The sequence below is a fragment of the Lepisosteus oculatus genome, chromosome 21 (genome assembly GCF_040954835.1).
Source record: "Lepisosteus oculatus isolate fLepOcu1 chromosome 21, fLepOcu1.hap2, whole genome shotgun sequence".
NCBI lineage: Eukaryota > Metazoa > Chordata > Actinopteri > Semionotiformes > Lepisosteidae > Lepisosteus > Lepisosteus oculatus.
Genome location: NC_090716.1, coordinates 3,823,905 through 3,838,409, shown reverse-complemented (window position 1 = coordinate 3,838,409; position 14,505 = coordinate 3,823,905). Strand labels below are relative to the sequence as shown.

At 47.2% G+C, this 14,505-nt stretch overlaps 1 protein-coding gene across 1 annotated transcript in view; it reads left to right on the top strand.

Annotated features, from left to right (window-relative positions):
• Nucleotides 1-14,505, top strand: part of mybpc3 (myosin binding protein C3) — a 49,022-nt gene that overhangs the window by 14,570 nt on the left and 19,947 nt on the right. The window contains exons 9-19 of the mRNA XM_069181693.1: nucleotides 3,273-3,296; nucleotides 4,135-4,298; nucleotides 5,120-5,252; nucleotides 5,419-5,421; nucleotides 6,126-6,250; nucleotides 6,794-6,899; nucleotides 8,471-8,637; nucleotides 10,123-10,288; nucleotides 10,959-11,065; nucleotides 11,280-11,309; nucleotides 12,108-12,247. Of these exons, the coding sequence (XP_069037794.1) occupies nucleotides 3,273-3,296; nucleotides 4,135-4,298; nucleotides 5,120-5,252; nucleotides 5,419-5,421; nucleotides 6,126-6,250; nucleotides 6,794-6,899; nucleotides 8,471-8,637; nucleotides 10,123-10,288; nucleotides 10,959-11,065; nucleotides 11,280-11,309; nucleotides 12,108-12,247 (1,165 nt within the window). The remainder of the gene's footprint in view (nucleotides 1-3,272; nucleotides 3,297-4,134; nucleotides 4,299-5,119; nucleotides 5,253-5,418; nucleotides 5,422-6,125; nucleotides 6,251-6,793; nucleotides 6,900-8,470; nucleotides 8,638-10,122; nucleotides 10,289-10,958; nucleotides 11,066-11,279; nucleotides 11,310-12,107; nucleotides 12,248-14,505) is intronic.

The window sequence follows — 14,505 nt, the reverse complement described above, 5'->3', positions numbered from 1 at the left end:
TGGTACAGAAGATGGGAGTTTAAGACAGAGAGGGAGAAGCATCTGTGCTAAAGCAAGTGTGAGGGTTCGAGTTTAGCATGTGGATTCAGCAGGAGTTCACAACTCCTACCACTATATAGGTACAGAATAACATACAGATTCTGCTAGCGGAGTCCATCAGCAGGGAAACTGCATGTCCCCCACTCCCCTAACAACTTGTATACACAAAGCACTGCACTGAATGATTACAGAAACCGCCTTACAGTCACCTTCATTTCCAGTTGAATGTTCTTATTAGAACATTCCCAAGTTTCAAAAGAGGGCCATGAGCTCACTTTTGCTCCTCGTGGATCTCTGACCTCCTAGACTTTACATTAGCTTGACATTCCCACTGCTGTCCGCTTTCTTTTCTGGAGGCGCTATCGTATCGCTCACCCCCTGTGTGCCCTGAGCCACTGTTTCCCCCAGCATGCACTTGCTCAAGAGTACCGAGAGAGTGGTAGTGTCAACGATACCGTGTTTGTACCTCGTCACAACCATTGGCAGTAATAGAAAAACACATGTATGTTCTCTCTGGGTACATCATTGTTAGATTACACTGCATGTGATCTTTTCTCCTGGAGAATGACAGTAGGATATTTTAATATTTTGCAAACAGATATTCAGACTCTGACATTCTCAGTGAGGCTCACCCAAAGAAACGGTGCAAAGTTCCTTTCTTCCTTGTTACATACTGTCTTGTCTGAATTCCAAGCTCTCAGAAAAAAGGAGAAATTTTGAAATAGGTCTGACATGTCTGATATGACTTTTAAAATAACCTTCAAATGGCATTAAAGCTCAGCGTTGTGGTAACTGATAAGGAGTTTGTTTCTAGTAAGCAATGGCTCTATTAACTGTCTGTTCGTGACTGTTAAATCAATGGCAATTTTATTATTTTTGGAACCGGAGTCAAAGGCTACCTCTGTCCTATTATTTTTTTAAATTAGCATAACATGCCAATCCTACACATTTATAAGACGGACATAATGTAGAAAAACCTGTGACTTGGACTATATGAAGCCAGACTCTTGTGTGGAGTGCCCACAGGAAGAGGACAACAAACAAATGTAATAATTCATCAGAAAATAAGTCCTGTAACAACACCGACCATGTTGAAATTGGTACCTGTAACAGCTTCTCATTTCAGGATTGGTGAGGAATTTACAGATCCTTCCATTCATTTTTTAACCACTTTAGCTAATTCAGGGGCACGGGAGAGCCAGAGCCTATCCCAGCAGGCAACGGGTGTACGCCAGGATACTTCCTGGACAGAATGCCAGTCCACCGCAGGGCACACACAGACACAGGCACGTTCACACCACAGCCGGTTTGCCTACCAGCATGCCTTTGGGCTGTGGGATGAGACCCACACAAGCCCGGTGTGGACATGCAGACTCCACACGGACAGCCCTCCAGGAAAGGAGCCCAGGGCCCCAGTACTTACCACTCCACCACCAAGCCGCCCAGAACTGATAGGTTTCGCACTATAAAGAACCAGCTGCAGCAGCTGCAGTCCCTGACTAAAGTGTGCGTATTATCAGTGAATAGGACATATACACTGGATTTTCTGGTACAGGTCCTGTGATTTGCCCCTGTAACCCATCTCACCAGTCTCACCAGTCTGCCAGCTCTGCAGCTCACCATTCCTGGACCCCTGTTCTTGTACTGTTGTTTAAAGAACCATGTCTAGACACCATAAGGCAATGTATTAAAGCTCAAGGGCTGGCACAATTGGAGGTTTGGTTTTACCTGATCCTCTCTGCGATAAGCTAACCAGAGGATGGTGTTGTACTGTTGAGGTGTCAGCTTTCGACACCGTTAACACTCGGATAAAACGGCCCGTCACCACACAGACACTGGCCCCTGAAGCCGCAAGACGCCCTTTCCAGAGCATGCAGTGAGCAATCACACAGGAAGTCGAAAAGTGCTTTTGAACTACAACCGATTGTGAGGTGCATCTACAGGACCTTTTATAGTAGGTGTAACACTTCAAACATCTTCAACCACGCTGGTCCAGGCCTGCACACACTGCACCGTGATGCAGACACAAGGTTTCATAGATTTTTTTTAGTTTTCTCAAATCTATTGTAGTGTTTTAAAATAATTATAGATAAACAATAATGGAATGATTAGGATGCTCTTAACTAAAGATGCAGCACCCTCTTCATGGCCAGGAACCAGAATGAAAAAAGGATTAAAGGATAATAAAGAGTTCCTTCTTAATGAGGGGGCTGTGGGTGATTAAGTGTTCAGCACTGCTGCCTCACAGCACTGGGGCACTGGGTTCGACTCCGGACCTGGGGTGCTGTCTGTGTGGAGTTTGTATGTTCTCCCCCAGTTTGGGTGGGTTTCCTTCCACAGTCCACAGACCTTCTGGTAGGTCTCTTAAGTGGCCTCTTCTGGGAAAATCAGCCCTGTTGTGAGTGAATCTGTGTCTGTGTGTCCCACCTCATGCCCATTTCTTGCTGGGACAGGCTCCAGCTCCAATTGGACTAAGTAGATGGAAAACTGCTGGATGGATATTTATCAGGCTAAGTCAGCTGAGACCAAACCTTGATTTACCCATTGGTACAGCTTTACCAGGGCAGCCTACATGATATACAGTAAGCAGCTCAAGGACACAGAGATGGTGTCACACCTGTGCTCCAAGTGACAAATCCAGGCTCCCAACCACTGTGCCAGACTGCTCATGCAGGATCCTCTTTCAGGACTCCACTATCTCCTCAGAGCACAACTCTCATCACCTCCTGTTTGCAGCCAGGTGCCCCCTCAAGTCCCGAACTACAGCTGGACTGTTGCTCTCTCTTCCCTGTTTCTGGGGAAAATGTGAGCTGGGGATCGATCAATCACACAACATGCCTTTACAGGCTTTATGGACTGTTGCCATCTTGTGGTCTGTTGGTAATGGGCAGGGGCCAGTTTACATTCCTGTTTTTCCACTCTTCTGCCATGTTGCTTTTCCAGTGAGATGATTAGTTCAGGCACGTGGTGGAGATGTTTGAAAGGCACTGCCAAGTGCATCTCCTAATTGGAGATGTATTTCTCCCAGGAGAGATGTATGACATGATCCTGCCCTGCATGCGCACTGCATGTTTCAGAGCATGCAGCATGACTGTCAGTGCTTGGACATACATGTATCTGGTGAACTGTAAAGTGTGGCCTGTTTGGTGCAGAGATGGGAGTGCGTGCATTAACAGCTTCTGATTTGTTTTGCCGTGGATGCTGGCTGCCTTCTGCGTCTGTCTTGAGCGCAGCAGTTTTTTAAAAGCCTCAAACCGGTAAGAAAATGTTCTTTGTTTCGCCTTGCTCAGTGTGCTTTAAATAATGTTCTCTGTTTCGGTCTGGCCTGGCTTAGCTTTATAAGATTCTGCCGAATGCTTTTCAGTTTTGCCCTGAAACGAGTTCAATTCGTGCTTCATTTCAAAATCTCAAGGACTTGTTTTAAAAAGCTTTTTGGTCATCTAACACCTTTAGCTGTACATATATGGTAACCCAGGGATTTAGTAACATTGGAGGACAGGTAAACCACAGATGTTATACGTTTTTGCTAAGTGAGTATCTAATATTTGCTAGTGAGGTTCGAATAGTACCTCTTAGTTATTACAGTCCAAAGACAACCAGTGCAGTAGGTAGTCATTTTAGAGGGGCTGTGCATCATGTGTTAAGTGTTCTTATGTCATTCAGATATAACTAACACAGGCCTTACAGGTTTCTCCTGTTCTAAAGCAGAAAATAAAAATATTTGTAAGGATGTAATAAATGTGTAACTACACAGACTTGTGTCCTGTCTATACGACACATCAGTTTCTTACAGAAAGAGTCCATTGACGCTGTATGCCGGAAATACTGTTTTCCATGCTGTCATGTGTCATTCTCTGCATATCATAGTAAATCTGCGGTGTATCTCAGTTTTTATTTAAAACTGCTGTAGTTGTACTTTTCAATTTGCCCTATTTGTCCACAAGGAATGTAACCTGAATTTACAATCCAGTTTTTAATCCGTGTGACAGATGCAGTTCCAAAACGAAATGTGTGTAGATGATGAGATGACTTGCGCTTTCCTGACCTGCAGCAGGCAGTGAGCTGACTCAGGGACCGGTGTCTCCTCTCCCCCAGAGCAGTCCAGGTGAACGCGCAGCCCGAGATCGACGTCTGGGACATCTTGCGCAAGGCGCCGCCTACCGAGTACGAGAAGATCGCTTTCCAGTACGGCATCACGGACCTGCGGGGCATGCTGAAGAGGCTGAAGAAGATGAAGAAGGAGGAGAAGAAGAGCGCCGGTGGGTTTTCCGGGTTGGAACCGGCGCCGAGCCTGGACATGATGAGGCCGACACGTTTGGCACCTCGGCACTTTGAGCAGTACCGGTCCCGGCGTGTGTCAGCCCAGCTGTCTGGAAGACATTCCCTTTCTTCTTTTCTTCTTCCACCACTAGGAGATCGATTCCTTAACCATTTGCATGCATGGCTGGGTTAAGATCTTTCCAGGCCCTTTGGTGACTGCATTTCTGCGGGTGTATCAATTTATAAGGGCAGATGAGTGATCACAATTATCCTGAAGATTTTTCAAACAGCATATCCCTGCTATATACAGTTTACAGTACAATAAATATACTGTATATAGAAAAGGATCTTTGTTAAAGCTAATAAAAGCACACGGTCATTTTTTCATAGGCTCTAGGCACAGGGCCTACTATCCTACTGGATAATATGGCCCTTTTCAGATGTAGTTCACATGTAGTTCACATGTAGTATGTTGCCAGTGTGAAATAGTTGCCCTTTATTTTTGGTAAACCGCAGTTACCCCCAAAAAAAGTTATGACCTGAAGAAATTACCGCAGCTATTAAATTGTGCCCTGCCAATTTGATTCCTGTTTCATGCCCCCGAAATTGTCCTGTTGAGTCCGCTAACAGAGACAAGCTGAGGTTCCACTGTCTCATTCACAGGCTCTAGACCTCCAGTGCTCGCCCCCGACCTCTGCACCTTCTCGTTCATCAGTCTCCCCTCTCTTTCTCTCTGGCTTCATTTTAACATATATACAGTATGCAGCAGGTACTCTAGGTCTGCAAAAATAATAGCTGTCACTGCTCGTTGACATTGCAGCTTTCCTGAAGAAACTGGACCCCGCGTACCAAGTGGAGAAGGGTCACAAGATCAAATTGGTCACCGAAGTGGCCAACCCCGACGCAGAGGTGAAGTGGCTGAAGAATGGCCAGGAAATTCACCCCACCGGCAGGTAGGAGACAGAGGGGTGAATTTTCGTTCACACGTGGCATCGTTCAATTCTTCCTTGCATCTCCACCTGTTCTAACGGCTTTTCTTTTCTTCTTCCTGTTCAACCCGTTAATGTTTGAAAAACAATCCGATGGTGCCACGCTGGACTATGGGACTTCCATCCACAGCAAGTAGGGAGCATTTTATTTGCTATTTGTGTGTGCGCTGACATTTTTCTGCTGTGGTATTGATTGCGGAGATCTTTTTTTTTACTGAGAAAAAGCCAGATGTTATTGTTTGGGTTTAGGGGTGATTATGAGAACACGATACTGAACTTTCCTCGAGATATGCCAACGTGTGAAAGGCGCTTCGATGAAAGCAGCAAACTGGGAGGATTTCAAAACGGACTGCGCTGAACATGTCCCACTCGGGCGGTGTCTGTCTGACACCCCGTGAGACACACAGCAGAGCTGACCAGGCAGGGAAACCAGTCAGACCAGTCAGCCCAAGCGAGACATTCCAGTTGGAGTAATACATCGCTGCCGAAAGAAAATGAACACTTACCATCAGAAATGATTATTTTCATGGCGAGGCCTCAGTTTTCAATGTATTGGAATCTTTTTAAGGTGTGAATCCATTGTGTTAATAATAATATACGCCGCTCCCATCTCTGGAAAAGAGGTTATGTAAAAATGCTAGAATTTGTCATGTTTGCGCAACATTTTTGGATGCAACAGACAGAAATGATTTAACATTTCAACACGGGAAAACGTTATTTGACTTTAAAAAAAAGAGCTGGTTTCAACTGCAAGCGTGACTCGCTGGAAGATTTTTTGTTCGAAGGTGAGTAGCAACGATTAGTCTGGTCAAATCTCCCCTTCTGTCGGTCCAACAGGTACATCTTCGAAAACATCGGTAACAAGCGGATTCTCACCATCAACCACTGCTCGCTGGCGGACGACGCTGCCTACGCGTGCGTCATCGGAGACGAGAAATGCGTCACCGAGCTCTTCGTCAAGGGTGCGACTTTTTGAACCCCTCAAAAATTAGTCTATTACATCATGGTGAACGAACTGATCAGCCACGACAAAGTCTTTAAAAGACACAAGTTCTTGAAATTCAGTAGCCGATGGAACAAGGGTTCACTAATGTTTAGTGACGACCTTGATGTCAGTGTGTCTTTATCAGTCTTACCAGGAGCTGAATGCTAACTGGTCTGCAAAAAAACCCAGAAATATTAGCCAAAGCAAGCTCTAGGACAGAGCTCAGCAAAAGCAAGCAGATCTTGCCAAATACAGTATTTAAGCTGCCTGTAGCCTGTGTACTTTATATGAAATGAATTAAGCAGTACATATTTTTGGTTAGGCAGACATGTTTCTGACCCAAACCCTAAACCAGGCTTCTGGTTTGTGTAACACTCAAGGTTATAGTTAGTGGACGGCAATGGGTACTGTGAAAAGATACATGGACTGTCAAGGAGAGATGCTCAGACAGTTTTTAAGGTGGCAGGTGAAGGCTGTTGTTGTTCAGGTGTGAAGCTTTTTTCCCCCCTCTCCCTCCCAGAGCCCCCAGTTCTCATAGTGCGCCCCCTGGAGGACCAAATGGCGATGAAGGGCGACAGGGTGGAGTTTGAGTGCGAGGTGTCTGAGGAGGGAGCCCATGTGAAATGGTACGTTGGGACAAAAAAAAACAACTGGGAATGTAGAATCTTCCTGTTCGGAAGGGGAGCTGGAGGGCAGATAAACACATGCCGGAGGAATACAGTACATTTCTTTTCGTCCATTCATCCGTTTTCGAAACTCTTTATCAAGTCGTGTGTCGTGTGTTGTGGGGGAGCCAGAGTCTGTCCCGGCAAGCAACAGGCGCAAGGCGGGGTACACTCTGGATGGGACGGCCAGTCCATCGCAGGGCAGACACACACAGACGCACTAACGCCAGGGCCAGTTTTCCCAGAGGCCTCTTAACCTACCAGCATGCTTCTGGACTGTGTGAAGAAACCAGTGCAGCTGGAGGAACCCGACATGAACACAAGGAGAACATACAGACTCCACACAGACAGTACCTTTGGAATCAAACCCAGGGCCACAGCTCTGCAAGGCGGCAAGGCTAATGACCATGCCCCTGTGCCACCCTGTGGCTTTTCTGACATCTTGTAACGCATTCAAGCTATTTAACTGTTGCTACATGATTTCGTTTTGATAGCGTTTTATCAGTAATGGAACTTTTTATTCACATTCTGATCACTCCCTTTGCTTTTGACCGGATGTGCTTTGTTTTCAAGAAAATCCAGGAGAACGTAAACTGGGAGATAAGGTGAGATCAACCTGAGAAAAACGTGTGACCGGTTTTGCTTTAAGTTTCCTGCCCGTAAACTTTGCTTTAAGTTTCATTCGGGAGCCAGGCCTCGGCAAATGTAACAGACCCAGCACGATGAATTAACAGTGTCTGACTGTTATCAGGAAAGAAAATCCCAGAGGATGGAAACGATTTCAAGTTTAACTCTGTTCAAGTTACAGAAAACACGAGCGAAGTAGTGTCCCCAAGTCCCTTGGGCAGTTTGTTTTCCCAAATAAAGTGCACATTCCTATAATGTCCTGTAGATGGCACCTGTGTTTCTTGACTTCTTTGGCTCTCAGACACCTCCCTAATTCAGGCTGTTGCGGATTCATTCTATTTTTTGCCTGTGGTGGGTTCTTATCTGCCAGAAGGTCAGCCTAGCTTTTAAAACAGCTTTTGGTTGCTGTCCTTTCTGAGCAGAACGTCATCATTAAAAGGAGCAAGCAATAGAGTTATTCCATGCTGAAAAGAGAAGAGAGAAAACAAGTTTCCGAAACGTTGTGTTTTCTTTCTTCTCTTTTCAGCATGGAATAAACCTATTACTTGTTCCTTTGCAGCCTACGCATGCTGACACAACTCCCCACCTGAACTACTTCATTATTAATGTGTTTTAATCGCTGAAAAGGCAGTGGTGGTGGGGTCCTTTCATCTCATGGCAGCATTTGGAAAACGTTCGGAAGAGGATTGGATTTGACTTTCATGCCGTCATTCCGGATAACAGGCCCAGCCAGGAGTGCAGTACTACTTTCAAATACGTATCCCAGAGTTCCCCGGGCCAGGCGTCTCCAGCTCCACGTGACACCACCCCTCTGCCCAGACATCCCCCCCCCGCCAGGGGGCATTCAGGTGGCGTCTGTGTGAGATCCTGGGGGCAGGGGTGACGGGACTTTCTTGTCATGGCAGGGAGAAGGATGGGGTGGAGCTGACCCGCGAGGAGACCTTCAAGTACCGGTTCAAGAAGGACGGGAGGAAGCACTTCCTGATCATCAACGAGGCCACCAAGGAAGACATCGGCCACTACAGGGCCAAGACTAATGGAGGGGAATCTGTGGCTGAGCTGATGGTGCAGGGTAGGTGCGCCCCACCCAGGGGAGCTGAAAATATTTCCATTGTGCTTTGGCATTAAAACAGACGCGGGCCTCCTGTTGATCAAAGAGGCTTATCGCAAGGTTTAATAGGTTTGTGTTCTGTGTGTAAAGTACCTTGAGTTCGGTGTGTGCCTGCAGGCGGACGTCTCACGCATCACATCGTAGGGCAGGGGAGCGCTGAAGCCCCTCTTGACAGTGCAGAAGAATAAAGTGGGGTCCCACCCTCCCTCTTCAAGGGGGGTGAAGGGTCAATCCGACGGGGCGCATCTTCTGTGGCTTTGGGAGGTGTGAGGAGGAAGGCCCAGAGGACAGCTGCAAGAACAGGGGGAACGGGGGGGGAACGCGCAGACTCCACACAGATAGACGAGAATGTCCAGTGGGCACTATATAATTGTGTGAGATGCAAAGGATTCACAGATTATTTTTTTTTGCAAAGCGCACAGACGACAAAGTAACTGAAAGATATTTTTAAATAAATAAAATATGGAACCTAATGATTTACTACAAAATACAGTGTATAAATGTTTCTTCATAGAATATACAGGGATTTCATGGAATATTCCTCATAAATGCTTTATTTTTGCAATACTGCTTCTTGGTTTAATACCTCAGGAGCAGCAATTAAATGTGGAGGGCTAGGTACCCAGTCCACACAGCTTTCTCCCTTCCTGAAACCCGATCCCTGCGATTCCTGTCATTGTGTCAAGGTTATTGCTCTAACACAGCTGAGATGCCAGCTATAGTTAGAAGAAACGGCTGATACATTTTCTTCGAGACACAGCCCGCTTGGCAGGGCCCCCCGTTCTCCCTGCCTCCTGCTCCTTCTGTGTTATTTTGCTGTCTGTGTTAAAGGCCTCCTGGGGACTGAATTTCCCCATAAACTTTGAAGAGTAACACCCTGCACATTCTCGCAGTCCGCATACCATTGTGCGTTACAGCCCATAAACAGTTCTTAATCCACAATGAATAAAAATGGGGGGGAGGGCGAGGGTGGGGTGGAGATGGCAGCATATGATGGCAGAGTCTTTGCATCATGCTACACAGCTTACTGACTGCTGCCAAGGTTAGTATAGTTGGAACAATAAGCAAAGGGCAAATCACCAATTAGTGTCTGCTGGGCTAAAGGTGATGCCGAGTTGAAATGAATCACCTCTCCTGCTCCCCCTCCCTGTATAGCCTGATGCCCAGAAGGTGTGTCCCCAGGAGGTGCAGTCTTCTGCTGCACTGTAGGATGTCAAGGCCCATTTGGAATCAAAACAGGCCACTGTTGCTTTTGGGTGATTAGGAAACTATCCATGACGTGTAGTGAAGACTGAGGCAGGTTTTTTTTTGCCTTTTTAATCTAATGCACTAAAGCAGTGCAAAAAAAAAAAGATGACTGGACAGTACTGCAGTGCGCAGGCAATGGGAGATTATCTCAGAGAGCCCGGTGAGAGCGGTTCTGTTTTCTCCCCCTCTGACCGCCAGAGAAAGAGCTGGAGGTGTACCAGAACATCGCGGACCTGACGGTTAAGGCCAAGGACCAGGCAGTGTTTAAGTGCGAGGTGTCCGACGAGAATGTCAAGGGTATCTGGTACAAGAATGGGGTGGAGGTGACCGCCGACCAGCGGATCCACATCACGCACATCGGAAGGTGAGTGGCTGAGGGATGGAGCCACGTGCTGGGAGGGCTTAGAAAAGGATCAGTATGGAGAGCAGATCTGTCCACGCGGAACCTTTTGAGAAGTGCATTGAAAACCTAATTGCCATCTCTTTCAGCAAATGCATGTGTAAGAGGTCCGATAGCTGAGGATACAGGGTGACAGGGTGACAGGGATCTCAGTTCCCTAGGATTCTCAAGATCATTGGAACCCCTCCGCAGTGGGATGCAGACCCTTTGGCTTGATGCTCGTAGCTGGTCTGTGTGGGGCAGCTGCCTCGACACACATGCCCAGATTCACACCTGCACCTCGACTCTGGTCCAGTGCCCCTTCGTATTCTGGTTTAAGAATCCCTTGCCACCTCTTTTCCATTGATTAATGGAACCCCTTAGAGTCAGTGATTAGATTGACACCCACAGACTACTCAGGCAGCAAAGAAGCCAAGTAAAACAATAGGCTCACCCACCCCATATCTAAATATCTTGACCACTCCCCTTGCCTCCCTATAAAGTATCGACCCCTCCCCTTGCTTCCCTGGGGAGGTCTTTGCCCCTCCCACTGCTGTCCCACGGAGCGTCTAGACCCCTCCTCTTGCCCCACCCACGAAGTATCTTGACTCCTCCCCCCGCCCCTCTTGACTCCTCCCCTTTGTTTCCCTGTTAGGATCCACAAGCTCACGATAGATGACGTGAAGCCCGAGGATGAAGGAGACTACACGTTTGTGCCAGAGGGATATGCCTTCAATCTTTCTGCCAAACTGAACTTCCTAGGTACTGGGGCCATTGTTATCAGTTCCACCTCAACTGTGTGCATTATAGACTGTTGTAACTCAGTGAGCAATTTAACCTTTACATTTTCAGAGCTAATTTTTAATATTCAGAGCATATACAGTATGGTCTAAGTTTTCTCTTATTCCATATTTTTAAGATCCTATTAAGTATGTACAGTATACTCAATATTTTGTATTTTTTCTCTGTTTTTCAGAGGTCAAGATTGACTATGTTCCCAGACAAGGTAAGATGTTAAACTTTCCAAACTGGTCAATCGGTTCCTTTGATGGCTGTGATCCTTGTAGCAGGCGATGGGGACTAATTACTGTACACTGTTCTTCACCTGTGTACTGATAATATTCTTTATTTTTTAAAACTTTGTAATATTTCCTATTTGTATATAAGAGGTTATGATTGAGTAGAGGCAATTCAGCCCATCTAGCCTATCTTGGTCATTAGTAGTAAGTCCAGGACTTCATCAAGCTACTACATGAATGAAGCCAAGGTATCGGCTTCAACCACATGACTAGGTATCTTGTTCCACACACCCACCACCCTTTGGGTAAAGATGTGTCTCCTGTTCTTGCTATATACCCACACAATTGGGAATCAGGCTTCATTCCTGTACACCTCAGTTCACAGCGGAGAGAAACATGGAAAGAAGGAAGTTCAGATGTTCCCCTCTGAGGTACAGTCCAGATTGGAAGAGAGGTGCCTCCCAAAATGACACAACTGCGAGCCTTCAGGTGCCCACACGGTCAAGGGTGACTGTTCTGTTGAGAGCCGAGAGAGTTCTGCCCAGATAATGCCAACTAATCAGCTAATGACCCAGGCAGGCTCGACCCTGTGACATCATATTGCCCCTTTGTTCAGGGTGTCACATGTGCCGTTGTCTATGTTGTGAGCCCCACGCACCGTCAACACTGAGGGGGCAGCACCCCAATCTCACTGGTGCAGAGCAAAGCTCAGCCGATCACTCCTCTGGGGCAATCCAGAGGATATCGCAGACGTGCCGTCATTTTTCATGGTTGCTGCTTTGCAGATCCGCCTAAAATCCACCTGGATTGCGTGGGCCACCTCCCAGAAACCACTATCATCGTGGTGGCGGGGAACAAGCTGCGCCTGGACGTGCCTATCTCTGGGGACCCTGCGCCCACAGTGGTGTGGACCAAAGCCGACAAGGTATTCCCATCTCTCCAGCCTTGCCCACCCATTCGCTAGAACGCTCCACTCTGGACAAGCACGGAGCTCCGCGGTCCATAAGCATGTGTGCATGAACTGGAATTTCCATTGAACAGGACTCCTGCATCACTGTTCATTCCACAGTGGCCTGCTCGGAGGATCTCTCTCATGAATGCTTTTCAAAGCTCATATTAGAATCCTCACAACAGTGGCCTGCACACGTGGTAAATGCTGTTGCATATGTATAGTTATAACATGAGTTAAAGCAAGGACAGATCCGTCAGTGTGAAGCAGGTTGGTGCTTGCAGATATCGCACTCGGATTAGCAGGGACCTTGCCTGGGGGTGGCATGTCATGCATGTGAGGTAGGTTGTATGACCCCTGTGATGAGCTGTGCAAGTTCACATTGGTGAGACAGTCAGTTTTACTGCAGCACATGGAGACCTCACAGGTAAGAGCTTTTGCTGAGCTCGCCCTTCTACTCCATTGCTTCAATTAGAGGCAGCTATACTCTTTCCACTTCTCTCCTTTTTCCATTACTGTTACCATCTGTTTTCTGGCTGAATTTAAGCTTAATTTTCTACCAAACGGACCTGTCAGACCTTAAGAAAATGCACAAGGTGCTGCTGAGGAGGCAGAACCATCAACTTCATACCAGCCTACTCAGAAACAACGCTTCTTCAAAGCTTTGCGTAGCACCGCCCAAACTCTGAAATACCCCCCTGTGCATGGGAGGATGAAGGGAAACACTAGAACTGCTGCTGTAGCTTCTTGCTCTGGGGTTTTCAACCAGCAGGAAGGTGGGTTCTGTCTGCTGGGGAGCATGACCTTTAGTGCTATTTAAATTGATATCGTTTTAATTAACATTTTGCTCTGGACATTCAAGTATTCGGCTTATTCTCAAACTGGAGGAGACAGGAGTTTGGGCCATTGACCTTGTAAATATCAAAACATGTAAAACTAAAAGCAAATCCTGAGACTTTTTGTCCTGCCAGAGCAAGCTTTGAAAAATCTGAAGCTGTGGCTGCCAGGGACGTCCTGCAGACCCTGCCTTACCCTTCCTCTGGGGGCCCCGCTGCCTGCCAGCCCTCCTCCCTCCCCGTTTCCCCTTGGCGTGCCTGGCTCTCTCTGGCGCTTCACAGATCTGCTTTGCTCACGTAGGGCAAATCTAGAAAGCCGAAGGGCGACGAGTCTGCAGGCGTGGAGTTCAGTGCCGATCTGATGAAAGACGGGGAAGTAAGTTTCGTCGTGCTGCGGTCGGGTCCTGCATGCGTAATCAGCCCGCTCTGCGAGGGCCGCAGGAAGAGGCAGCGTGTGCCCGGGTCTCACCCCGTCCGTGTTGCGTGTAAGATGGGAACTCCATCACCTCCGCCGCTCTCCGAAGCCATTCGATTCCGTGCTCTCAACGGGCTTTGTTATTCAATCTCCTCCTTCTTCCACCAGTGGCTCGTTGTCGAGATGTAAAACCACATGGTGTTGTAACAGAAAGAATAAGGTTCTGGATCCCGAGATGAAGTTCAACAGATGAGTTTATTGCATGCAAGGAACGATAAAGCCGAAGTCTTGTTTCCCGCAAGAGGCAACAAAACTGAAGTATTGTTCATAGTGCTGGTACAAACTTTTAGTTTATATAGCCCTTCCTTGTCGCTTCTGATGTCACTCGTTATTATGGTAAAGGGGGGAGGTCACGTGTTTGGCCAATTTGCAGCCTTTTGGCCAAATGGTCAGGGATTAAGCCCCCGGGGAGTTTCCTAGCTCGCATCTAGAATCCTTATCAGTTAACCCCCTTCCTGCCATAAACTCCAGCCTTAGAAGTCTAATCTTCTTGCAGAAAGGACTTAAAATGAACCCCGTCTTCACATTTTGTATCTGACATCAATGGCAAAAATCTCAAAACGCATTACTGCAGTTTCGACTTACATGCAGTGGCTTCGATCAAATTGGTGTTGTGCAGTGGCCAACACAAGGTGTGTGTGCCAGGCCGTGATTTCTGCGTAGGTGGCTGTAGCACAACTGCTCAGGCGTGTGCACGTTCTCTGGGTCACAGTGCTGTGAGTGTGCTGTCCATGGACAAGCTCAGGTGAGTGTCTGCATCCTAGAGCTTAGAAATGCTATAGAAGGCATACGGTGTCCCGATATACTGATGGGCCCTTCTTCTCCCAATCCACCGGCAGTGAAGTGCTTTAGAGAAGAGAAATGTCCTCTCTAAGCAGTTTAAGAACCTTTATGAAAGTTTACTGCTGCAAACGTGCTAGTAA